This window comes from Suncus etruscus, chromosome 9 (assembly GCF_024139225.1).
Source record: "Suncus etruscus isolate mSunEtr1 chromosome 9, mSunEtr1.pri.cur, whole genome shotgun sequence".
In the NCBI taxonomy this organism is placed as follows: domain Eukaryota; kingdom Metazoa; phylum Chordata; class Mammalia; order Eulipotyphla; family Soricidae; genus Suncus; species Suncus etruscus.
Window position 1 is genome coordinate 26,499,423 of NC_064856.1, and position 27,368 is coordinate 26,526,790.

The window sequence follows — 27,368 nt, forward strand, 5'->3', positions numbered from 1 at the left end:
ACTTGGCACCCTGCTCCTGCTGGACACCTCAGGGCCCTGGTTCCTTTTTCCTGCCTTACCTGGGACCCTGCACTGGGAAGAATTGCCTGTCTTCCCGGTTCTGGTTGTTGTTTCCCCAGGGAGCTAGGAATATGCTGCTAATATTTGTCCTTGGGACAGCGTATCCTCTGTGAGGGGCTTGCAGCTGCCCATCCTTTGTACATAAATACAGTATTTTCCACATTGCGGCCTGTCCTTACTTTGTGATATGCGATCGAGTCTTTGAATGAAGACACAGCCAGTCTCTGTGGAGTGTGTGCAGAGTGGTAAAGCTGAATTATTAGACCACCTTTTCTTTTCAGAGACCCCAAGTTATTCCCTGGTTAAAAGACTCCTGTGGCTCATCCCTCTATCTGCACTGTGAGTCTTGGCAGGATGCTGGTCCTGGTTCCTGTCCCACTAGGCAGCGGGCTCTGCATGGGCCCTGCAGAGAACACTGCCTGGATAAAAGCAGGCATAGAAACCATCTGCCGTCCTCTTTGGTTCTTCGGGAGCCTGCCTGCCTAGCTTTCAGTGTGAGGGCAACACAGATAAGAGAGAGGTTTTAGGGACTCTGTAGGAAACTTTAGTGATAGGAATGGGCCCTTGCTGATGGGATGTGACTGAAGAATGAGCATGCCCAGGCCGAGATGGGGATGTACCAAGGTGAGAGACCTTAGGAACATAGGGTGCTCAGAACCTGCCTGCAAAAAGCAACTGTTGACATAGACACATCTTTTTATTCGTTTTGTTTTTGGGTTATACCCAGTGGTGTTCACAGTTATTCCTGGCTTAGGATTTACTTTTTGTTGTTGTTGTTGTTGTTGTTATTTTTGGGTCACACCCGGCAGTGCTCAGGGGTTATTCCTGGCTTCATGCTCAGAAATTGCTCCTGGCAGACACGGGGGACCATATGGAATGCTGGGATTCGAACTGATGACCTGCATGAAAGGCAAACACCTTACCTCCATTGCTATCTCTCAGGCCCCAGGATTTTTTTGTTTTGTTTTGTTTTTTTTTTTTTGGTTTTTCGGGCCACACCTGTTTGATGCTCAGGGGTCACTCCTGGCTAAGTGCTCAGAAATTGCCCCTGGCTTGGGCCGACCATATGGGACGCTGGGGGATCGAACCGAGGTCCTTCCTTGGCTAGCGCTTGTAAGGCAGACACCTTACCCCTAGTGCCACCTCGCCGGCAGGATTTACTTCTGACAGTGCATAAGGCACTATATGGGATGCTGGGGATCATATCAGGAACTGCCATATTCAAGGCAAGCACCTTACCCACTGTGTACTATCTCCCTGGACCTTGGACATGAGTCTTGATTTAAAAAAAAAAGGGCCCCAGCTGTGCTAGCACACTTGGGTCTGGTTTCTCTCTATCTCTCTCTCCACTCTCTGTCTCTCTCTCTCCTCTGTCTCTCTGTCTCTCTCTCTGTCTCTCTGTCTCTCTCTGTCTCTCTCACACACACACACACACACACACACACACACACACACACACACACTCACACACATACTCACCCCTGGCATATGTGCCCTGTGGGACAGTTCTAGTTATATAGACTTCTTGGTGTGCACCTGTTGTGTTGTCATCTAGGGAGGTGCTTCTCACCTGTTTCTAGGTAACTGTTCTGATCTGGGCCCATTCGACTGGGATGGCATTTCCAGACAGGCCAGAGGGGAAGCTCCAGTGCCCTGCCTCTTTAGAACTTTTTGAATTTGGGTGAAGCAGCCTAAAAGGGAGCCATATTTTTTATTATGCTGAGTTTTTTTTTTGCGGGGGAGGATAAAAGAATATAGGGTCCACTCTGATTTTTTGGGTTTTTTTTTGGGGGGGGCACACCCATTGACACTCAGGGTTACCCCTGGCTTTAGGGGGACCATATGGGACGCTAGGGGATTGAACTGAGGTTTGTCCTGGCTAGTGCTTACAAGGTAGATACCTTACCTCTAGCGCCACCATGCTGCCCCACCCCCACCCCATTGTGATTTTTATAATCTGTAGAGGAACAGTAAAAACAATGTCCAGAGGCAGGCTGCAGAGAGCCTTGGGTAATGGCAGTGACATGTGATACTGGTAATAAATAGCATTTATTGAGCATTAGAAGATAGCAGCAGGCAGCTTAGGGCCTTGCCTTATCTGTGCTTATTTGTTGCTCTTTATCCTCACATATACTTCTGAGGATCAGGCTCAGCCCAGTGCTAGAGCACTTTCTTGCATATGCAAGGCCCTGTTTTAACTCTCTCTGCTCTGCAAAAGAAACCCTCTGAAGCAGGAAATGCTATATCTGTATCTTACAGGTGAGAAATGTAAAGAATATATTTAGGGTTATAAGACAGGCACTGGTAGAGCCAGGACTTACGTTCTGGCAGTGATACCAGCTTTTTTTTTTTGTTTTTGGGCCACACCCGGCAGTGCTCAGGGGTTACTCCTGGCTGTCTGCTCAGAAATAGCTCCTGGCAGGCATGGAGGACCATATGGGACACCGGGATTCAAACCAACCACCTTTGGTCCTGGATCAGCTGCTTGCAATGCAAATGCCTTACCTCCATGCTATCTCTCCGGCCTCATCATACTTTTCTTAACCTATCTAAGGGCCTTAACTAGTAAGGTTGGATCCTTCATATCACAATGTACTTCTCCAATCACTGGGTAAATAAGTAAGCCCAGCAGTAAGCCTTGCGCGCTAAGTAGATGTGGCCAGAGTAGCTTGGGTGATCTCTGGTCTCTCAGGGTCTGGTGCACTACATCCTTGGTTCCTTGCATCAAACCACTAGTGGTTTGGCCAAGAATTATCAGTGTTACTGCTTGGGAGTAACACCCAATACTAAGGACTTCTAATGCCATACACCACTAGCTTTGTTTGTTTTTTTTTGGAGTCACAGCTGGTGGTGGTGCTCAGTGCTTACTATTGTCTCTGCACTCCGTGATCACTCCTGGCACCTTATGTGATGCCAGAAATTGAACCCAGGTTCACATGCTATATTGCTCCAGTCACTAGGCACCACTTTTTTTTTTTCTGAGAGAAAGATTGATCTGCAGTGCAGTAGTAGAGGATAAAGGAAAGTGATTGACTCTTCACCCATCACTGAGCTGGTAGATCAGGATAAAGGAAAGTGATTGACTCTTCACCCATCACTGAGCTGGGTTCTAAAGTCTGAACCTTGATTCATGCCATTCCCTACCTCGTCCATCGCTATATGGAGAGAGAAGAATGCAGAGTTGGTGCCCTGAATAATTACACAAGGAAGCAAGGGAGGCGCATGGGAAGGGATGCTTATCCCAAGAGTGCTTTTCACCTGTTTGTAGGTAACTGTTCTGATCTGGGCCCATTAGGCTGGGATGGCATTTGCTGACAGGCCAGAGGGGAAGCTCCATAGCCCTGGAGGCCTCTGATACCTCAGGCTTCCTGAACTCATGGTATAAACAAGTCAGTCACTCCCCCATCCAGAAAGCTTCCTTCTGTGAGTCTGATGGTTAGTGCTCAGGCATGCCACACTTCCCTGTACCCATAGCCCATGCACACTGGCCTACCCCAGAGGTGGAAGTGGCTTCAGGCCAAGAGTCCAAGGAGACAGGAAACCAAGACTACTGGGGTTGGGTAAACAGCTTGAAATATGGCAGACCGTGCTAGGAAAGTGGATGGTGGAGGAGCATAGACCCTGGTAGAGTGTGGGAGGTAGGAAAGATGGGAGTGTAGGTAGGGAAAAGTGCAGGGACCTTTATCCCCTTATGCAGGTCACTACTGAGGAGGAGGGTGCAGGGTATGAATTCAGGGGAAGGGATTTTTTTTTTTAATCATACCAGGTGGTGCTCATATCTTGTTCTTGGCTCTGCACTCAGGGATCACTCCTGGCAGATTTGGAACCTTATAGAATGCTAAAATCAAATCCAGATCAGCTACTTGTAAGGCAAATGCCCTGTCCTAAAGCTTTAGGGGGATAGCTGTAGGGAGATACAGTTATCATCTGTATGGTAGCTATCATATCTATCATATACAATCATTTGTGCACTCATTTTGCACATTCGCACTCATTTGTGAGAATATAAAAACAAGATAGTATAGTTCCCAGACAATAGAAACAAGGGCCAGCAGGAAGCTTGCCACAAAAAGCAGGAGAGTGCAGTTAGAGTACAGAAGGGACCACTTTAACAATGATAGTTGGACTTGGTCACTCTGTACAAGAACTGGGTGCTGAAAGGAGGTAAAGTAATAGGCATGACACCCCTTCAGTAACAGTATTGCAGACCACACTATAAGAGGAGGGAAGGGGAAGGGAAGGGAGAGGAGGGAATAAGAGGGATTGAGAGACTGGCACAATGGCAAGCAAGGTTATGGATGGTGGGAGGTAAACTGGGGACATTGGTAGTAGGAAATGTGCTCTGGTGAAGGGTGTTGTATATTGTATGACTGAAACTCAATCATGAATAACTTCAACTATCTAACAATGATTCAATTAAATAATTTATTTTGGTTTTGTTATTTTTTTTAAAAGCTATACTGTACCTGAGCTGGGGTGGGGGGGGCTTTCCACCTTAGCTCTCTTCCCCAGTCTGAAACTCCCCAGCCCTGCCCTGACTCCCACCAGAAGGACCTGCCTCTAGAAAGAAATCTGCTTTCTACTTCCTGGCTTCTGGAGGTGGGGGCTTCCTAGGCAGCTACAGACTGGATGGGTATGGCTAGGCCTGGCTACCCACTCTAGTAGCTCTGCACCTGACTTCCAGTGACCTCATAGAGCACTGGCGAAGGTGGTGGAGGGGTGCAGCTCATTGGCTCTGGGCATGACATGCCAAACATCAGGGTGTCCTGATGCAGCAGCCTCCAGGCTGATTCCCCGCTGAAAAAACAGGCAAGGCAGCCGTCACGTCTCCAGTGCCATATGGGACATTTATTCATTTGTCCTCTAGGCATGTGCCCTCCCATCCCTCCCGTTCTGCCGGTCGCCGAATCCGAGAATCCTCGCCATCGCCGCTGCTCCCTTGGGGACTCGGGCCCTGGGTCACACCACCACCTGCGAGCAGACACCGCGGGGTTGCGCTGCAGCTGTACCACCGCCAGGGGGCGCTGCATCCCGGCGCGGCGCTGCTGTCTGGGTGGCTGGCTGATTTTGTCCGAGGGGGAAACCCTTCCCTTTCCGGGGGACCCGCAGGCGCGTCACCGCTTCCTTCCTTGGGACCTCAGTGTCCTCTAGGATGGGCTGGAATATGTTTCCTTTCCTTCCTGCGCCACCCTCTTCCCTTCTCACATTTGCTCAAAATAAAAAAAATTTGTCTTTTGGACCACACGCCGATGCTAAAGGGTTAATTACTTCTGACTCTGATTCAGGAATTACTCCTGGTGGGCATGGGGGATCACATAGGATGCCGAGGATCGACCCTGAGTTTACCACATGCAAGGCAGTTGCCCTACCCGCTATATGTTCTCTCTGATCCCTGTTCAGAATAAATCTTACTAGAAACAAGGATCTGAGAGCGGCTGGGATGTTCAACCCATGCCTTTTGGAAGCCCCTCAATTTGCTTACTCAAACCCCTGCCCACCAGATCCCAGCAATAGCTGTGCTCAGTGCTTGCCACCTCGGAATGACTTTTGTGCTTATGTGAGGTGTCCCACCCCACCCCCGCCTAGGCTCCGGATGCCCAGCCCTGCCCTCTGACTCTGGCCGGACATAGCCTTTCCCTACCCTGCATGGATGGTACATAGGCAGCTCAATGGAGCAGGATCGAGTGCAGCATCGGTTGATCCAGCGCCACCTGGAAGACCTGCACATCACCCGCGGCCCTGGGAGGTGTATTCGCGTGGGCAGCCCCGCAAACCACAGCCACTGGCTCTCTGCATTCTGCTTCTTCATGTCCCCAATGGATGTTCTGTGTTGGCTGGTCTTCAAGAAGACAACTGTGGGATCCCTGGTGGGAGGTCGATTCTGCCCGGCTCTGCTAGGGCAGGTGGTCAGGTTCTGGCCTGGCAGGGCCTCGGTGGCATTTGTCTCTACTAGCTCTGCCTGTTTTTCTCGAGGCTTGGCAGCAAATAGCCACTTTGTCTTGGTCCTCTCCCTCAGCCTCAACCCGAGCGTTGACCTCTCCCTCTCTTCAGGCTTCCTTGCAGATTTATCTGCCTCCAACTTCTGCCTACTCTGGGAGTTCCCAGCCTCCTGAGACTCTTTGTCGTCGTTGCATCTTACCATCTTGAAGACGTCAGTGTGTCTGGCAGGGAGAGAAAGGGCCATTAGTATTGGACAGTAACCTAGGACCCCCTCCCCCTGCTCTTTTCTTTTGTGGGGTTCTAGAACCACTCCTAGTGGTGCCCAGGGCTTACTACTGGCTCTGTGCTCAGGGGTCACTCCTGGTGGTGCTCTGGAGACAATATGGAGACAATTCTGGGGATCAAATCCTAGTCAGCCATGTGCAAGGCTAGTTATCTATCCACTGTACTATATCTCTGTCCCATAGTACCTATGTTCTTAAACTGGAAGTTATATCTGAATATGGAGGAGCCCACATATAATTAGGTAATAGTAAAAGATTCTTGCACATATCAATTTGGAATGGACATCATGAATTGAGGTATTTCTGACAGTGCTTGCATTTCTTGGCCAAAAAATGTTCGAAAGTTCTGCTCTAGCCTAACCCTGACAAGTTTCTGGGCAGCCAGCTTGGGATTCTAAAAATCAGTGCCTCTACTACCCAGTAGTGTCTGGTCAGAGAGGAAGGGACTATGACAGGCGTTGGCAGGAGTGTTGGAAACATCCCAGCAGATGCCACACTGGTCACTACATTAGGTTTCTGTGTCTCTGGATTTCAGTGCCAGGGTGAACTAGTCTCTTGTCCTCAGATAACATCCTAAGAAACTCTAGGATTCTTCATGCCTCTAGACTATATCATGCTTAGGTCAGTGTGGGGGGAGGGGAGGGACTTTATTTGTAGAGAGGTCCTCCTCAAAAGCAAGAGGTTTTGTTTTTGTTTGGGGGCCACACCTGACAATGCTCCAAGTTTACATCTGCCTCAGCATTCAGGAATCACTCCTTGTGGGCTAGGGGACCAAATGGGATGCTGGAGAGCAAACCCAGCCAACATCATGCAAGGCAAACACCCTACCCTCTGTATTATTTCCCCAGTCATCTTGCTGGAGAGGTTTGATGCACTACAATGATCTTGAGCCAGTTGACTTGATGATCCTTGTCTGCCTGCATGGAGGCAGCCAGCTTAGGACCCCAAAGGGTGTGTGTGATGGATAACTCCTCTTCCCCCAAAGCGTGGCTGCAGCTGAGTGTATAAGGTAATAGTGAAAGCCACTGGCTCTAGTGTCATCAGGTCCCCTCACCTTCACAATAGTCCTGCAAAGGAGATGCTGTGGAGTGCACAAACTTTCCAGAGAAACCATGTGGATTCAAATGCTGCCCACACCATATGTCTGATGGGAACTGAGCAATGTGACCTCTTTGAGCCTTAGTTTCCTCAAATAAAATAGGGATAATTTATTCTTACCTTTCATGCAACCATCCTAGATTGATCCCCGGCATTGAATATCACCCTGCCTCCTCATTCCCCACCCTCCCAGCATAGCCAGGTGTGGAACTCAGAGTTAAGAGTGAACACTAAGGACCGAAGAGATAGCTCAGCAGTAAGGTGTTTGCCTTACACGCAGCCCATTCAGGATGGGTGGTGGTTCAAATTCCGGCATTCCATATGGTCCCCCGAGCCTGCCAGTGGCGATTTCTGAGCACAGAGCCAGGATTAACTCGAGCGCCGCCGGGTGTGACCCAAACACAAAAATAAAGAAAAATAAGGAAAAGAGTGATCCCTGAGCACAGCTGGGTGTGAACCCAAAACTTGTCATCATTTTCAGTCTACAGGACTGACTTGGTGTGAAGAACCAGTAACGTAGGGACAGGCTTGTTAAATACTTAGCATGTGCCCACCAAACTGAACATTCCTGCTATTCCTATGGAATCTCTGGGGAGATTTCAGCAGGATGACAAGTCTGCAAGGAATCTCAGGCAGGGTTCTTTTGACTATGAGGAGCAGGGGGAGGAGGATAGAGTCTCTAGTATCCTTGAGCATGGTGGTCCCATCACCTGGTGATTAAAGCCATTGCTCAGTTATCAGGCAGGAATGGTTTCAAATCCCAGCTTGCCACTTACCAGCTCAGCAATAAGGGCCATGCCACTTTACCCTGAACCCTTCCTTGGTAATAGGGCTGAGAGTTACATTTCCCAAAGGCTCTGAGAAAGCCTAAAACACATCGTTTACATGCCTTGGCAGGGCCTGATCCTGATACTTCTAACTATTAGACACATGTTTGGGGCTAGGGGGTAGACTGAACTCACTGAGAGGACATCTTGAAGACCCTTGGAGATCTGAGCAGTGAATTCCAACATGCTTTAGCCAGCTTATACAGTTCTTGGATCCGGTGGTTTGGGTTCTTGAGTAGCTTCAAGAGTGCTAAATTTCTTAACACCTGTCAGAGATGAGAAATCAGGAAAACACAGAAGGATCAGCTTTTTTGAGGCTCACCCTCCCACTTTCACCCCCTCCCCCCACTCAACTCAGCACAGAGTTGAGCCTGGTGTCTCCTCAGGTCACTCAGTCCCATGGTGAGGCACAGTGCTGCTACCAAAACGGGGGTCTCACCACTTTAAGACGGTCTTGCTTGAATGTTTTGCTGATAGGCTGCTGTATCTTGCTCTGTGATCCCTTGTTTTGCATCTGAGAAGGTGGAGGAGGAGGAATGGAAGAAAGATGGGAGTGGGGAGGGAAGGAGGGAAGGAGGAGGGGTGAGAAGGAGGGAGGGAGGGAGGGAGGGAGGGAGGGAGAGAGAGAGAGAGAGAGAGGAGAGAGAGAGAGAGAGAGAGAGAGAGAGAGAGAGAGAGAGAGAGAGAGAGAGAGAGAGATCTGTCTCCACTTGGCTGGTTGGCCATCCTTAGAGGAGTATTTTGTCATCTTATTTTGGGGGCAGACTAAACCAAAAGTTCTCAACTAAAATAAAAAGTCTAAACTCTTTTGACCTCCCTCACCCTTCACCTGTCTCTCCTGGGCCAGACTGGAAGACCCCTGTCTCAGGTGTAGTCGGGGCCCTTTGTTAAGTCCCCTTTCTAGGTCCAGGCCCAAGCCTCACCATGGCAGCCACACCATGCTTGAATTTCTTCTTTACAGGGTGATTCATGTTGTGGGCGTGGGGTCTCAAAACAGGTGGAGTGAGGCCTGGACCAGCTACTGCCTGCGTCCTGCCACTGTCCATTCAGCCAGCAGTCAGGCTGGATATCAGGTTGTGCTGACACCTCCAGAGGAGAGCTGTGACATCACTGTGACAGAGCAGGCCTGGTTTCCATGGAGAAATAATGTCAGGGTTATTGGGGGAAGTAAAGAGGAAATACCCCTCTGTGGAGCAATGTTATCTTCTCACACCTCTCTGTGAGTTAAAAGGAATACCTTAAAAAAAAAAAAAAGGGGGCCGGGCGGTGGCGCTGGAGGTAAGGTGCCTGCCTTGCCTGCGCTAGCCTAGGACGGACCGTGGTTCGATCCCCCGGCGTCCCATATGGTCCCCCAAGAAGCCAGGAGCAACTTCTGAGCGCATAGCCAGGAGTAACCCCTGAGCGTCACAGGGTGTGGCCCAAAAACCAGAAAAAAAAAAAAAAAAAAAAAAGGAATACCTTGTCTTTGTGAATGAGGAAGGCATGACGCAAGGAAATAAATAATTCACTGAGGGTCATACAACTAGATGTTGAATAGGGGAGGAGGCTAGAAACCAAAGATCTGATGTTAACGTCATTACTAGGGGTTTCCATCCCATTTTCTTCCATGCATTGATGTCTCGGGTTGACCATGGACCTACCACCTTCTCAGGTACTGCACTAAGTCTCACAGGAAATACTCTCAGTGAGCTTCTGTTTCACTGGACAGGGACTGAACTCTGTATATGTGCTTATAAAAGTTTATCCATTGACTATTTGAAACAAAGAATTTAATTTCTGTATGTTTCTGTGTATGTATGTGTTTATTTTAAAATTATTAGTAGAAGGGCTGAGGAGATAGTACTGTGGGTTGGGAATTTGGCTTCCATGCAACCAAGCTAGGTTTGATCCCTGGCATCCCATATGGTCCCCCCAAGTCCTGAAGGAGTGACTCCTGAGAACAGAGTCAGACTGCTGTATCCAAACAAACAAACAAACAAGAATTTCCAGTAGTGACTAGGGATGTAGCTCAGTTGTAGAGTACTTGCCTTGTATGCATGAAGCCCTAAGTTCCATCCCTGCCATGCCAAAAAATAGAATAAAGTAAAATTTACTTATAGAATCTAAAAGAATTCTAAGGGAATTCTATAATGTTCTTCACTGTAAATTTTCTATAGTCAGTTTATTCATTTTTGGAATTTTAAATTTTGCATCTAGAATTAGATCGTGGTGATGAACAAACAAATGTAGTAGCAAGTGAATTTTTTTTTTTTTTTTTTTTTTTTTTGTGGTTTTTGGGTCACAGCCGGCAGTGCTCAGGGGTTATTCCTGGCTCCAGGCTCAGAAATTGCTCCTGGCAGGCACGGGGGATTCGAACCAATGACCTCCTGCATGAAAGGCAAACACCTTACCTCCATGCTATCTCTCGGGCCCCAGCAAGTGAATTTTGATGTTCGCATTTATAGTAAAGAGGAAGAACAGAGCGAATATGTGAAAGACAAATACTTGGAAATTCTACTTTTTCACCAGTGATTGAAAAAGATTGACTGATTTACTGTACTGAATATATATTTTCTCAATTGAGTATATGTGTTGCTATTTATAAGAGCTAAAGACAGGCTATGTGTTTACATTAAATCAGCATTATTAACACTTCCTCCATTTATCTTTTAGGGGAGTAGAGAGTAGCTAAGGCCATACCCAGTAGTGATCAGGGTTTATTCCTACTCTATGCTCAGAGATCACTCCTGGTGGTACTTGGAGACCATAGTGGTACTGGGATTGAAATTGGTGCCAGCCACAGCAAGGAGAGCACCTTAGTCCCTGTATTATCTCTCTGACATCCATTGTTTCTATTAAGAGTTGACAAACTTCAGTGACCCAGAATTTACCTATTTCTGCAGTATAAATACCACTGCCACGATCAGTTTTAAGCTGTTAATGTGATGTCATTGAATGCAGATTTGTAGGGAAATGCAGAGCAGAAATAATGTCCTTTTTCTTTTCAAACCTTAAGAGTTTATTTGAACATTTCTTGGGTCCACCCATATCATGAACACAGGGTATGGTCCGCATTTTTGCACACTTTTTTTTTTTTACCAGCTTAGGGCTGGTAAAAATGTACAAACTCATGCATGCATGGCATAGACCCAGGCCCCGAAACCCACCCTGCAGCAGTTGTATTGCTGTGTCCTGCTTGAGCTGTATGGCACTTCGAAACGTGGTTCTCAGACTTACAAGTAAGAATTCTGCACCTCAATGGCAAGAGTTCCAGGCCTCATTGGGCTCAAGCTCTTTGTCTTTTTGCAGCAGAGAAGAATTTATGGAGAAGATGAGTAGATGAAATAGTAAATAGTTATTGGGTGTTGTTTGTTTGTTAGGAAATTGGGAGAGGAGAGAGAAAGAGTTTCATAATGTCAAAGAGGAGAAACTCATGCTTGAGTTGCGCTGGGAGTGACTGGGATAAAGTACCAAGATTCTGCTTTAAACTGATTTGAATATGTGGGGTGTCTGTGTGTGGGGGGAAGGTGCATAGTACATAGTCTACTCCTGGATTGGTGCCATTCACAGCAATGCTTGGGAAAACCATGTGGTTCCAGGGATTAAGCCAGGCCTCCATAGGCAAAGCATGTGCTCAAGTCCTTTGAGCCATCTCCCCAGCCCTTACTTTTAAATTTTCAATTGAAAAATTTCAATTTTTAACATGTTAAAGTACTACTGTTTACCATTTTATAATCCACCCCCCAATAGTGCATTAGTTTAGTTTTGATTTTTAGGCCCACCCCCCAACAGTGCATTAGTTTAGTTTTGATTTTTAGGCCATACCCAGTAACACTCAAGGGTAACTCATGGCTCTGCACTCAGGAATCACTCCTGGCAATGCTTAGGGGACCATATAGGATGCCAGGGATCAAACATGGGTTGGCAACATGCAAGTACCCGTTGTACTATTGCTATGGCTCCAGCTTGTTGCTTTTCTCTATTCTTAAATTTGGGGGGGTGCACACTGGGCAGCGCTCAGGGGCAACTCCTGGCTCTGCACTCAAAAATTGCTCCTGGTTCGGGGAACCATATGGGATCAATCCTGTAAACATCCTGATCAGCTGTGTGTAAGGCAAATGCCCTACTACTGTGTTACCACTCCAGGCCTTATTCTTACATTTTTAAATTTAAGATTTAAATTTAGGGGCTGGAGAGATAGCATGGAGGTAAGGTGTTTGCCTTGCATGCAGAAGGACAGTGGTTCGAATCCCAGCATTCAGGTCACACCCCTGTGTGCTGCCAGGTGTGACCCAAAAACCAAAAAAAAAAAAAAAAAAAAAAAAGGGGGGCCCGGAGAGATAGCACAGCGGTGTTTACCTTGCAAGCAGCCAATCCAGGACCAAAGGTGGCTGGTTCGAATCCCGGTGTCCCATATGGTCCCCCGTGCCTGCCAGGAGCTATTTCTGAGCAGACAGCCAGGAGTAACCCCTGAGCAAAGCCGGGTGTGGCCCAAAAACCAAAAAAAAAAAAAAAAAAAAAAAAAGATTTAAATCTAAAACTTAGCATTTGGGGTTTTTTTGGGGGGGGGTGTCACACTCAGTGGTGCTCAGGGGTTACTCCTGGCAGGCTCGGGGGACCATATGGTTTGCCGGGAATTGAACCGAGGTCCCTCGGGGTTGGAAGCATGCAAGGCAAATGCCCTACTCCTGTGCTATTGCTCCCACCTCCTTAAACTTATAGTTTGAAGTTATATTGATGCATACTATATAGGGGTTTGTTTAGCTTTCCTGATTTGAGTTTTTTGTTTTTGATTTTGGTTTTTGGTTTTTTGGTCACACCCAGCGGCACTCAGGAGTTACTCCTGGCTCTGTGCTCAGAAGTTGCTCCTGGCAAGCTCGGGGGTCATATGGGATGCATGGATTAGAACCGAAGGTTGGGGGTGTGTGTCCGTCCATCCTGTGTTGGCCTCATGCTATTGCTCCGGCCCTGATTTGAGTTTGAGATATTAGTGGTTTTTCTTTCAACATTGCATTACGATGTTCTACAAATTTTATGCAGTGTTTTCAGTTGGTTAAAACATTTTGTGGCTGCTTTGCTAATGGCCCTCCTTCACCACACAACTATGGCTCTCTGCAGAGACACCAAACTGACCAAAACTCCTGGTATTGGTGGTATTTGGCCTGAGATTACTAGGACCTTTTTGCAGTGAGTGCAGGCACCCTCTTCCTGCTTGCAGGAAGGCCTGGCAACTGAAAAGACACCCCACAAAAGCCACAGTGCTTGGAATTCCTGGACAGCTCCAATTTTTTTAATACTGTCATCCCAGTAGGAACACACCAATTTACACCTATATTTGAAATGTGTATTTGAAACCACTTAATGTCCAGAAACAAAAGTATCAGAAAGATCAACTAGCAGCAAGAGCTGCTAAGAGTAACTTTATGACAATGACTTAATGACCACATTGTGAGATCACAAATTTTCTCCTTGCTATACTCTTTTTTTTCTTCTTTATTTTCTTTCTTTTTACTGTTTTACTTTTTACTTTTTTTTTTGGGGGGGGGGCCACACCCGGCGGTGCTCAGGGGTTACTCCTGGCTGTCTGCTCAGAAATAGCTCCTGGCAGGCACAGGGGACCATATGGGACACCGGGATTCGAACCAACCACCTTAGGTCCTGGATCGGCTGATTGCAAGGCAAACGCTGCTGTGCTATCTCTCCGGGCCCTACTTTTTACTTTTTTACTTTTTACTTATCACTGCCACACAGTGGTGATACGGGTTTAGTCTTGTTTACTCTTAATTACTCCTGGAGGTCATTGGAGGACCATATGGGATGTCAGGGATCGAACCTGGGCCAGCTGTTTGCAAGGCAAGCTCCCTACCCTCTGTCTATCTCTCCTGCCCCTCTTTATTTATTTATTTTTTATTATTTTGCTCCCTCTTACTTAGAAACAAATGTATTATGATCAACTATGTAATACATGGTCTTTAAATAAAGTAATTTACATATGTATATGTACATATGTATAAACCTTTTTTTTTTATTTTTGAATGGGCCATACTTGATGTCTCTTAGGAGCTTCTTGGTGCTAGTCAGGGGTCACTGCATGGGGGAATGGGGTGGGAATTGTTTGGTGCCACAGACTGAATCTATTCTTTTCTGAGTACAAAATTTGACTTTTCTTTGGCCCTGGTTAAATATTTTTAATTTCCCTTGAGATTTTCACTGTGATCATGGATTATTTAGAAGTATGTTGTGCCATTTGTGTTTGGAGACTTTCCTGTTAGCTTTCTGTTATTGATTTCTGGTTTGATTCTATTGTGGTCAGGGAACACATGTTTTTGATTCTTTTAAGGATTTTAGTGTTTTTTTTTGTTTTGTTTTGTTTTTTTTTTTCTCTTATGACCTAGGATATTGTCTGTCTTGGTGAATAGTCCATATTCACTGGTAAAGAATGTATGTCTTGCTGTTGTTGGGTGGAATATTCATTAATTCGGTGAAATGCTTTGAGTTAATGGGTTTTGTTAAATTATTATATTTCCTTGCTGCTTTTCTACCTAGTATTTTTTGTGGGAGGGTTGTGGTGATTTGGGCCACACACCAACATGCTCAGGAGTTATTTATCTCTCTGCACTTAGGAAATATTACTGGCATTGCTTGGGGGACTATATTGGATGCTGAGGATTAAACCTGGGCCAGCCATGTGTAAGGCAAATACTGCCCTTTGCACTATCACTCTGGCCCTTAGTATTCATTTTAATTTAATATTTATTGAGGTATCGTTGTTTACAAAAGTACAAATGTTTAAATATTTTAGAGATACAATGTTACCATACCATATGCACCACTAAAGTGTCAATATCCCTCCATCAGAGTCCACTGGACCATTTTGCTGAATTTCCTACTCTCCATAGCCTCAATTCTATAGTCAGAGTCTAAGGGTTTGTTTGCTTTCGTTGGATATTGTCTCTTCCACTATTTTTTTAATACATAACACATGAGCGAGCTCATTTGGTATGTCTTTTCTCCTTTAGACTTGTTTTGCTTAGGTTCAACCCATCTAGTTCCAGCCCTATTATAGCTAAAGGTAAGATTTCATCTTTTCTTCCTGAATATTCCATTGTGTGGAATAATACAATTTATTATTGAATTATTATATATTACACTAATAATATGAACATGATTAAATTATAATAATGTCTTTATCCATTTTTGCTGTTGGGCATGTGAATTGTTTCTAGATCTTGGCTAGTGTCAGTAATGCTGAAATGAAGATAGATATAAATGCATCCTGTTGAATTTGTGTTCTTGGTGTTCTTTGGATATAAACTAGGAATGGAACTGGCAAATACATCATATGGGAGTTCTTTTTTTTGGAGGGGGCCACACCCAGCAATGCTCAAAGGTTACTACTGGCTAGGCACTCAGAAATTGCTCCTGGTTCAGGGGACCATATGGGATGTTGGGGATTGAACCCAGGTCTGTCCTGGGTCAGTCACGTGCAAGGCAAATGCCCTACCACTGTGCTATTACTCTGGCCCAGGAGTTCTATTTTTAATCGAGATATCTTCAGACTGTCTTCCATAGAAGTAAACCAGTTTTCATTCCCTTATATCCTCTTTAGCACTTATTTCTGGCCCTGGAGATCTAAGCTGTTCTCACAGCTGTGAGGTCATACCTCATTGTGGTTTGATTTGCATTTTCTTGTGCCTGTTGACTTTTTTTGTTTTGTTTTATTCTTGGGCTACACCTGGCGGTGCTGGGGGTTACTTCCTGGCTCTTTGCTCAAGGGTATATGCTCAGGACCATATGGGATGCCAGGGATCAAACCCGGGTCAGCCTCTTACAAGACAAACACCCTACCCTACCTGCTAAGCTTTCCCTCCAGCCCCGCCTGTTGTTTATTTGTATGCCTTCTTTTGAGAAGAATCTTAGTTCTCCCCATTTGCCTAGTATTTCCATCAACTAGTTTGGTTTTGGGGCTACTTCTAGCTGTGTTCAGGCTTTACTTCTGGCACTGTACTCAAATCACTCCTAGCAGGCTCAGAGGACAATATTTAGGGGTGCTGGGGATTGAATTCAGATTGGCTGCATGCAAGGAAAGCACCCAATGTGCTGTATTATCTTTATCAACTGCTGAGAGGTGTTTGAAGTCTTCATCTCTTATTTTGTATTTGTCCATTTCCCCTTTCACTTCTATCAGTTATTGCATACTCACTTAGGATTGCCTCTTTTTCTTTCTTTATGGTTTGTTTGACATTATAATCATTATGGAATATTCCTCTTCTCCCTGGTATTTTCTTTATTCTGTCTACTTTCTCAGATATTATGTATGCTGCTTTATTTGGATGTGTGTATGGTATATCTTTCTCTAGTCCTTTACTTTAGACCTACCTATATCTATATTTGAAGTTAATTTTTCACAGACAGCCAGTCTTCAAACTTTCTTTCTGTCTTTTTTTTTTTTTTTTTTTAAAGGCAGGACACATCTGGCAGTGCTTAGTGTCTGTCTCTCTGATCCTGTTCCTTCCCGGTTTTATTTTATCATACTTCCTATGTTACTTACACATTAAAAATAATTGTTTTTCCCCAGTTTTTATTGAGTCACCATGATTTACAATACTGTTAATCTACTGTTTATGTATATGATTTGAACATTTTTTTTTTTTTTTTTTTGGTTTTTGGGTCACACCTGGCAGTGCTCAGGGGTTATTCCTGGCTCCAGGCTCAGAAATTGCTCCTGGTAGGCACAGGGGACCATATGGGGCGCCGGGATTCGAACCGATGACCTCCTGCATGAAAGGCAAAACGCCTTACCTCCATGCTATCTCTCCGGCCCCTATTTGAACATTTTTTTTAGAGTTCTATTTTACTTATGATATTTGAGAGTGTTATCTCTATATAGACTTTAGTGATGGATCTAGGTATAATATTATATATATATATATATATATATATATACACACACACACACACAATAATACCTTTCTATTACATTTTGCCACCTCACATGAAGTGTAGAAGCCTTATCTCTTATTTAAATTCCTTTACTTTTCCATTTTATAATGTGATTGTCTTAAACATTTGCTCTGAGTATAATTAGTACACTAAGAACCATATTAGATTAGATCTTTATGCTTCAACCATAGTTGATTTATCCATATTTGCATTAATTTCATTTTTATTCCTTGGTGTTTCAATTTTTTTCTTTTTTCCTTTGGGCTCTGCATTCAGGGATAACTCTTTTTGGGTTCAAAGAACTACTTGGGTTGCTGGAATTCAAACACTAGGTCAGCTGCAGGCAAGGAAAATGCCCTACACACTATACTATTTCTCTAGCCACCCTATTTCAAGTTTTCTTATTTTATTATGTCCTTTATGATTGAAGACCCTGATTTACAAACTTGTTCATAATACAGTTGTTTTGGGTATTCAGTGTTCCAACACCAACCCCACCACCAGTGTGACCTTTCCTTACCCTTCAGAGCCTGCTTCCTTTGGGATAATAAAAATTTATTTTATATTATTAAAACAAAGTAGTAGATGGAGTTAACAAAAATTACTTTAGTAAGAGAAAATTTGTGAAAATTGTTATATTCCACAATGGTATTAAGTGAAGTCACTTAATACTGAGGTATTGAGGTTACTGAGTTATTTGTTACTAGATCAGGGATCACTCCTGGCTCTAGGCTCAGAAATCACTCCTGGCAGGCTCGGGGGACCATATGGGATGCCAGGATTCGAACCACTGTCCTTCTACATGCAAGGCAAACGCTCTACCTCCATGCTATCTCTCTGGCCCCATGTTATTATTTTTTAAACAAAAGTTAAATTAATTTATTTCTACATTTTATTTTATTTTTCTGTGCTGTTACTTTAGTTTAGTAAGCTTAATTATCTTCTATGCTACTTTCCTACCTAATTTTCTGTGCTCCTACTGTGCTGTCAGTATTATGGAATTTGGAGGTGTTGCATGGCCACATACGCAGCCATCCATTCCAGAAGCTCCAGGATTTGTGTTTGGCATCTGCAGACATTAATCGTGATGTAGTCAAGCTGGGCCATTTGTATGGCAGCTGCTGTGAGTTCTGGGTGTGGTTGCCAGGGCTTTGCCAGGGTGGGGATTCAGCCTGCTCCCCCTTCCTAAGGACAGCCCCAGAGTTTTCAACCTGAAGAGCCGTATATTCGTGAGTTGCATCTGCTTGGCTTAGCACCCCTTTTGAGATCATTTGTGAAGCTGGTCAGTATTCGTGGTGGTGGATATGGGATGTGGCTGTGACCCTGAAGAACTTTCTTTAGTCATATTTTTAGTGTAATTGTCCTGACAGCAAATTCTCTAGTATTTCTTTCCTGTAAGTATGTCTTCTTTTGCCATACGTAGTAATATTTAGGGCTAGCTCTGGCTCCATTCTCAGGTATCACTCCTGGTGGTCAATGGAGATGGCGGGGGTTGGGGGTGGGGGGATATGTTATGACAGAATTCAAACCTGCTGCATTCAAGGTGAGTGTATTCCCTCCTAGAATATCTCTCTGGCTCCTGGTTCTTTTTTTTTAATGACCCCCCCCCCCCACGAAATTTTCCAATTTTTTTGTTTGTTTTTTGTTTTGCTTTGGGGTCACACCCAGTGGCGCTCAGGGTTACTCCTGGCTCTGCACTCAGAAATCATTCCTGGCAGGCATGGGGGACCATATGGGATGCCGGGATTTGAACCACCGTCCATTCTGGATCAGCTGTTTGCAAGGCAAACGCCCTACAGTTATTCTATCTCTCCAGCCCCAAATTTTCTATTTTTTCTCTCTTTTTTTTTTTTTTTTTGGTTTTTGGGCCACACCCGGTGACACTCAGGGGTTACTCCTGGCTATGCGCTCAGAAGTCGCTCCTGGCTTGGGGGACCATATGGGATTCCGGGGGATTGAACCGCGGTCCATCCTAGGCTAGCGCAGGCAAGACAGGCACCTTACCTCTAGTGCCACCACTCGGCCCCTATTTTTTCTCTTAAGAATGTTTACAATTGTTCACTGAAAATTTTTGTTGGTTTTCGGTCATAACCTGTTAAACTCAGGAATATCCTGGCTCTGTACTCAGGAACCACTCCTGGGCGTGCTTGAGGGACCATATGGAATGTCAAGGGTCAATACCCAGGTCAGCAAGGCAAACACCCTACCTACAGTACTATCACTCTATCCCTGAAGCATTTATTTTGTTAAGGGCCTTTAAAATCTTTATTAGGTAATTTTGACACTGGTATAATCCAAGTATTAGCATTTACTGGTGGTTTTTTTTCCCTTTTGGTGGGGTTTTGGGCCATACCCGGAGGTGTTCAGGGGTTACTCCTGGCTCAGTGCTCAGATTTCACTCCTGGCAGGCTTGGAGGACCATATGGGATGCAGGAGATCATACCTGGTCCATCCTGGGTCTGTCTTGTGCAAGGCAAACACCTATGCTATTGCTCTGGCCCTGTCTTTTTTTTTTAATATTTTTATTCTTTAAAATTTATATACAGTGATTTAAAATAATGATACTAGTAAATTTTCTTATACCATACCTATCACCAGAGTGTCAGCATTCCTTTACCCTTCATCTCTAGAACCCACTTTTCCAAACTCACTTAGAAAACTCAGTTCTAGGGGCCGGAGAGATAGGATGGAGGTAAAGTGTTTGCCTTGCATGCAGAAGGTCAGTGGTTCGAATCCCGGCATCCCATATGGTTCCCTGAGCCTGCCAGTAGCGATTTCTGAATGTAGAGCCAAGAGTAACCCCTGAGTGCTGCCAGGTGTCACCCCATTGATTGCCAGGGTTGATTTAACTGATCTGCCTGGGTCGGCGGGTGTTCCCTTCCTCCCTCACCGCTCTATGTGTGGCCCTTCCAAAGCTGTGGGCTCAGTCGATTAGAGATGGACTATTCTTCAGGCGTGGTATATGAGTAGCTGCGCTCCCCTGTGAGAACCTCCAAACAAGCTCTCAAGGCCCATTTGTCGGAGAACGTAGGGTATCAAGCTTCCAAGACTCCAGACACATCCAAATGAGGCACTGCACGTGGCATTCTGCCTTCCTTTAGAAGAAAATAAAGAACAACTCAGTTCTATAGGCAGACTTACTATTGATCACTGTTTATTCCCTATGTTTCTTTACATTCCATATATGAGTAAAATTACTAGTGTGTATTCTTTTCTCTTTGATTCACTTTACTAGCTTCATATTCTCTTGTTTTGCTGGCAGTGCCATAAATTTGAGCTTTTCTCGGAAGCCATGTCTTAATCATATCATTTGCCATTTAGAAAGGCAAAGAATTTTCTACCATGAAATCCAGGCCTCTTCATATCAAACAGCCCTTCCTTTCAGTTTCTGGTTTCTTAGTCTCAAGTGTTCACAGATGGGGCAGCAGGATCATTTTTTGTGGTGGTGGTGGGTTGGGTGAAGAGAAAGCAATATAAAAGGAGGGCTTGGCCAGGGCCTTGTAATATGTTTAGCAGCAGCATTCATTCCTGCTATTCACTGCAGTTGGTATCAACCTTTTTGGTTTTGATAATCAAAAATATCTCCAGACATTTTCACACATCCCTAGGAGAAAACCCCAAGTTTCACTTGAGAGCTGCAGCTTTCCTTCTCTTTTCCTACATTTATTTCACCAGCAGCAGCCAGAAGAACCCAGGTGGTGCCATTAACAGCTTACTTGGAAACTTCCTTGGTGAGATCACCCAGTTTAATAGGTGTTTTTTCCTGCTTTCATCTTCCTGCTGCCAGAAACTAGGTTGCTAAATTCTGGACCACCATATAGCAAAAGTTCTGCTTCCCATTTCTGTTCTTTTCCTCTCTTTCCTGGATGCTTTGCAGCAGTCTTATCAAAGGCCAAGACTTCTAGTACCACTATTTTTCAAGGTCTGAAGAGCTTTCACCCACTCTTCTCCAAGTCTGTTGTGCATTGCAGAGAACTGGAATAGCCTGCCACACTTTGGCCCAGAACCAACACTAGTTGTTATCAACCATTGAAGGGCATGCTATACCCAAATCTGCTATTTGAACACAAATACTAGGCTGGAGAGAGAGTTCAGAGAGGCAAGAAGCTTGTATGGAATTCAGATGACCCAGTTTCTCTCCTGTACCCTAAGTTCTCTCTAGAAGTGATCCTATGTGTAGAGCCAGGATTGAGCCTGGATCCCTACTAGGTATGGCAAAAAAAAGAAAACAAGAAAAAAGGAAAAGAAAAGAAGAAAGAAAAAAGGGAAGAAAGAGGAAAAGGAAGGAAGAGAGAAAGGAAGGGAAAAAGGGGAAGGAGAAAGAAAAAAGAAAGGAAGGAAAGGAGAAAGGAAAAATGAAGAAGAGGGGCCGGAGAGATAGCACAGCGGTAAGGCATTTGCCTTACATGCGGAAGGTCGCTGGTTCAAATCCCGGCATCCCATAGGTCCCCGAGAAGGGAGAAAACAATAAAGGAGCAGAAAGGAAGAAAGAATGGAAAGAAGGAAAGAAAAAAGAGGGAAGGACAAAGGAAGGAAGAAGGAAAGGATTAAGAAAGAAAAAGAAAAGGAAGAAAGAAGGAACAGAAAAAAAAGAAATGATGGAAAGAAGGAAGAAAGAAAGAGGAAGGAAGGAAAAGAAGAGGGAAGGAAATAAAAAGGAAAGAAAAGGAGGTGGGAAGAAAAGATGAAGGAATAAGGAAGAAAGAAAAAGAAAGGGGGCCCGGAGAGATAGCACAGCGGTGTTTGCCTTTTAAGCAGCCAATCCAGGACCAAAGGTGGTTGGTTCGAATCCTGGTGTCCTATATGGTCCCCCATGCCTGTCAGGAGCTATTTCTGAGCAGACAGCCAGAAGTAACCCCTGAGCAAGCCGGGTGTGGCCCAAAAACAAACAAACAAAAAAAAAGGGGGGGGCGGAGAGATAGCATGGAGGTAAGGCGTTTGCCTTGCATGCAGGAGGTCAATGTTTTGAATTCCGGCATCCCATATGGTCCCCTGAGCCTGCAAAGGAGCGATTTCTGAGCACAGAGCCAGGAGTAACCTCTGAGTGCTGCCGGGTGTGACCCAAAAACCAAAAACCGAAAATAAAAAAAGAAAGGAATGGGAAGGGAAGGGAGGACAAAGGAAAGGAGGAAGGAAGAAGGAAGGGAGGGAGGGTGGGAGGAAGGAAGAAAGGAAGACAATTTCAAAACTTGTGAGCCTCTGGAATCCAGGAATGCTGTAGCTGAATGACTCTCCCTTAGTTTGTCACAGAATTTGAGAATAGATTCTTAAATTCTCAATAAAATTTGTAGTCAAATTCTATTTGGGGGTCCCGGTGAGATAGCACAGGGGTAGGGTGTTTGCCTTAGATGCTGAAGGACAGTGGTTCTAATCCCAGCATCCCATATGGTCCCCTGTGCTGCCAGCAGCGATTTCTGAGTGTAGAGCCAGGAGTAACCCCTGAGGGCTGCCGGTGTGACCCAAAAAACAAAACAAAACAAAAATTCTATTTGGTGCTGCAAGTGTCCCTCAGGGGTCCAAGGTGGTGGTGGAAGCAAATTTGAGTTTGTGCTGGCTTCGAACTTTAGTTCCTTGTTACTTGGGCCTGCCTACCTGGTGGGCTTTTGACAGCATAGATACCATAATTGCTTGCCCCAAATTGTCAGATCTAAATCATAGAGAGTGATGGAAGCTGTGGGTTTCTCCCTCATTTTGGAATGAAATACTCTCTTTACTGGTCACACAGAGTAACCTCGATACAGGGCAGGAGAGGACTGTGTAAAGCTAACAGGCGTGAATAAACAGCAGGCAAGGTACAGTGGGATCTATTTCAGTGGCTGGCTGCTACATAACGATATTGTTCCAATTTCCTTTGGGACTTCATCTCTGACTCATAGGTTATTTTGGAGTCTTGCTTTATTTCCAAGTATTGGGGTGTCTTCCAGATAGCTTTCTGTTATAATTTATATTTTAATTCTGTTACAGTCTTAAAAGACACTTGTATGGTTTAAATTATTTTAAATATGTCGAGGCTTGGGGCCGGGCGGTGGCGCTAAAGGTAAGGTGCCTGCCTTGCCTTCGCTAGCCTTGGACGGAACGCGGTTCGATCCCCCGGTGTCCCATATGGTCCCCCAAGCCAGGAGCAACTTCTGAGCGCATAGCCAGGAGTAACCCCTGAGCGTTACCGGGTGTGGCCCAAAAACCAAAAAAAAAAAAAAAAAAAAAAAAAAAAATATGTCGAGGCTTGTTCTCTGGCCCAGAATATCTTGGTGGGTGTCTTATGTATCATTGGAAAGTTTATTTACTGAACTGTTTTATATAAAGTCTTATACAAATGCCAATCAGAGTTAGTTAACAATTTCCAGTCTTCTATAGCCTCTTTTTAAAAATTGGTTACTAAGAGAGATTTGCTGAATTTCAGTTAGTGCAATAGAAAGAATTCTCTTTCTGGATTTAGTCAGTAGGTGTCAACTTCATGTACTTGAGTTTTTGGAGTTTTTTTTCCCCCACATCTGGTGGTTCTCAGGGCTGCTTCTTTGCTTTACGTTTAGAGCTCACTCCTGACTGTAACTTGGAGGACCATATAGGTGCTGGGGATTGAACCAAGGTTGGCTGCATGCAAAGCAAATGCCCTCTATCTACTGTAACTATCTCTCTCACCCTTCATGTGCTTTTGAAGCTCTGTAATTAGTGACTACATATATGTGAATGAGCATTAAATCTTCTTGGTGAATTGACATCATTATGTAATGTCTGTCTTCATCTCTTTTTCTTTTGGGGGGTGGAGTTTGGGTCACACTTGGCATTGTTCAGGGACCACTCCCAGCTCTAAGAGGCAGGGAAGGTCACTCCTGGTGGTACTCAGGGGACCATTTGGAGTTAATGGCATTGGCAAGTGCCTTAATTCTGTACTCTCTATAGTCTCAGCAGTCCTTCTTTTGCACTCTGTCTAAAATTGATATTAATATAAGTTTGATCTGATTAGTGTCTGTATGGTGAATCTCACATTGACTTTATTTTGCTTGGGGGACATGCCCAGCAAAATTCAAGGCTTACTCCTAGCTTTGTGCTCAAGGAACACCCCTGGGAATGTTTGAGGGACCCCAGCATGGTCTGGGATTGAAGCCGGGATTAGCTGCACTCAAAGCAGGTATCTAACCCCCTTACTATCTTACTGTCTCTCCAGCCCCTAACTTTTCTTTTCTTTTTTGGTTTTTGGGTCACACCCAGCGGCGCTTAGGAGTTACTCCTGGCTCTGCGCTCAGAAATCGCTCCTGGAAGGCTCGGGGGACCATATGGGATGCCAGGGATCGAATCCTGGTCTGTCCTAGGTTGGGTCTGTGCAAGGCAAGTGCCCTACTGCTATGCTGTCACTCCAGTCTACCTAGATTTGTATTTCAATGTGAAAATTTGCCAATTTAAATATTACTGTTACAGATTTTGTTGTTGTATTATTTTGGGCCACAATTGACAGTGCTCAGGCTTAATCCTGACTGCACTCAGGGTTTACTCCTGATGGAGCCTGAGGAAGCCTATGGGTGCTGGTCAGTTTTATGCAATACAAGCACTGTACATACTATACTATCTCTCCAGCCCCTGCATTTATTTATTTTATTTTATTTTTTGGTCTTTGGGCCACACCGTGCTGCTCAGGAGTTACTCCTGGTTCTGTGCTCAGAAATCACTCCTGGCAGGTATGGGAGACCATATGGGATGCTGGCATTCGAACCAACACCAGTCCTGGGTCAGCCACTTGCAAGGCAAACGCCCTACCTCTGTGCTATCTCTCCGGCCCACCCTACACTTGTTTTTAACCCATATATTTCTTTATAGTTGAACTGGTTTCTTATAAAGAAATACTATTGTTTCTTGATTTTTAATCTCAGTATACTTTTTTTTTTTTTTGGGTCACACCCAGCAGTGCTCAGGGGTTACTCCTGGCTCCATGCTCAGAAATTGCTCCTGGCAGGCACGGGGGACCATGTGGGACGCAGGGATTCGAACCGATGACCTTCTGCATGAAAGGCAAATGCCTTACCTCCATGCTATCTCTCCGGCCCCCTCAGTATACTTTTTAATTGTTGACTTTAAATTTTTTTTATTTAAATGTTTAACTCTGGGCCAGAGCAGTGGCACAAGCGGTAGGGCATCTGCCTTGCATGCACCAACCTAAGACAAACTGTGGTTCGATTCCCCGGCATCCCATGTGGTCCCCCAAGCCAGGAGCAATTTCTGAGTGAATAGCCAGGAGTAACCCCTGAGTGTCACTGGGTGTGCCCCCCCCCCAAAAAAAAAACCCAAAACAAAAAAAACTGTTTAACTCTACGGTTACAAGGTTGTTCATAATAGTTTTTTTCCCCACAGATCAAGTTGTTTATAATAGTTACAGTCATACAATCTACAACAACCTTCATCAGTGTTCATTTCCCACCACCAAATTGATTGATTTTTATTAATATAGTTGGTTTAATAAATATTCCAACTTTCCATTTAATTTCTACTTTTTTCTGTTTCCCTCTCTTTTCTTCCTTACTTTGATTTAATTGATTTATGTTTTGTCAAAGAAAATTTCAACCTCGTGAATAGAATGTAAGACCCATTGTATGCTATTTGAACAACTTCTTACTCATAGCACATTGAACAGCACAAGCATTGGCAAGATTGTGTGTTGATTCCTTTGGCTCCCTCAGACCAGTAAGTGACAATAAGTGACACAGTGATGCATCATACACATATTAGGAAAGTGTGTTTAGCTGAGGAAATACCCTTGCCCTTTTATAATAAGTAGTAAACAAGGCTATTTATTTGAGAAAGGCACTTGCAGGCTGTTTTAACAATTCTGAGCAAGGGCCCAGATAAAAGAGATGGGTGTATACCCACACTATATTGCTATTCTTTTGATTTAGACATTGTGTTATTTTAATGTGCTTAAAAAGAGGGAAGTGTCTCATATTTACCTCTTTTTTTTGTTTGTTTGTTTTGTTTTTTGTTTTTTGGGTCACACCTGGCAGTGCTCAGGGGTTACTCCTGGCTCTATGCTCAGAAATCGCTCCTGGCAGGCTTGGGACCATATGGGATGCCAGGATTCAAACCACCGTCCTTCTGTATGCAAGGCAAATGTCTTACCTCCATGCTATCTCTCCGGCCCCATATTTACCTTTTTCTATCCATTTCCAGAGAACTTACTTTTTTTTTTCTGTTTGTTTGTTTGTTTTAGGCCAGTGGAAGACTTACTTCCAACTTGGTGCTTGAGGGGTCCTTTGGGGTGGTTTTGGGTAACTATGTGGCACAGGGATTGAACTTGGGCCTTCTGCATCTAGTGTACATGCTTCATTCATTTGTGTCACCTCCCTAGCTCGAGTTAATTCTTTTTGTTATGGAGATTCTAGTTTCTTTTTTGATATCACTTTCTGGAAACCAAAATCTCCTTAGCAATTTCTTGTAATGCTGATCTGCTGCTCATGAGGGGAACAAACATGTATTGGCTTCAAGTTTGAAAGATATTTTTGCTGGGTGTAAAGTTCTAGGTTGAAAGTTCTTTTAGCATTTTATTTTATTTTAATTATATTTTTAAAATATCAACCTATTGGGGCCCAGAGAGATAGCACAGTGGCGTTTGCCTTGCAAGCAGCCGATCCAGAACCAAAGGTGGTTGGTTCGAATCCCGGTGTCCCATATGGTCCCCCGTGCCTGCCAGGAGCTATTTCTGAGCAGACAGCCAGGAGTAACCCCTGAGCACCGCCAGGTGTGGCCCAACCCCCCCCCCCAAAAAAAATCAACCTATTGCCTCTGCTCATATAACTTCTCATATTTAACTTTTCTGATGAGAAGTTAGCTGTTACTACCTTTGTTCCCTCTGTAGGTAGTATTATCTTTTCTCTCTGTATGATAAGATTTTATCTTTATTTCCAACAGTTTGGATAAAAAGATCTTATTTGTGTCTGTGCTTACTCATGTGTCAATGTGTATGTGTATTTTTGCTGTTGTAATTTTGGAGCCACCTCTTGCTGTGCTCAGGGCTTACTACTTCTGCACTCAAGGTTCACACCTGGCAGTGCTCAGGAGATGATATGTAGTGCTGATGGATTTCTTGGGTCAGCCACATGCAAGGCAAGGCACTGTCTACCTGACTTTTTGTATATGTGCAGTTTTTGTTGTTGTTTCTGTGCATTTTGGTTGTGTGGTTCTTTTATTTTGGGGAATCTAGTAACAATTACTTCTACAGAGTTATGTGTCCTTTCTTTGAGTGTTTCAATTT

At 44.5% G+C, this 27,368-nt stretch overlaps 3 protein-coding genes across 3 annotated transcripts in view; 2 read left to right on the forward strand and 1 right to left on the reverse strand.

The window, feature by feature from the left end:
- The window catches only part of SYS1 (SYS1 golgi trafficking protein), a 37,347-nt gene that overhangs the window by 4,493 nt on the left and 5,486 nt on the right, over positions 1-27,368 (forward strand). The gene's annotated exons all lie outside the window — the stretch shown is intronic.
- Positions 1-27,368, forward strand: part of DBNDD2 (dysbindin domain containing 2) — a 41,432-nt gene that overhangs the window by 4,395 nt on the left and 9,669 nt on the right. The window lies entirely within an intron of this gene.
- Positions 4,750-9,255, reverse strand: TP53TG5 (TP53 target 5). Its single transcript, XM_049779475.1, has 5 exons — positions 9,133-9,255; positions 8,649-8,723; positions 8,345-8,475; positions 5,702-6,221; positions 4,750-4,857 (listed from the first exon to the last, which is right to left on the reverse strand). The coding sequence occupies exons 1-5, from the start codon at positions 9,253-9,255 to the stop codon at positions 4,750-4,752; spliced, it is 957 nt and encodes a 318-aa protein (XP_049635432.1).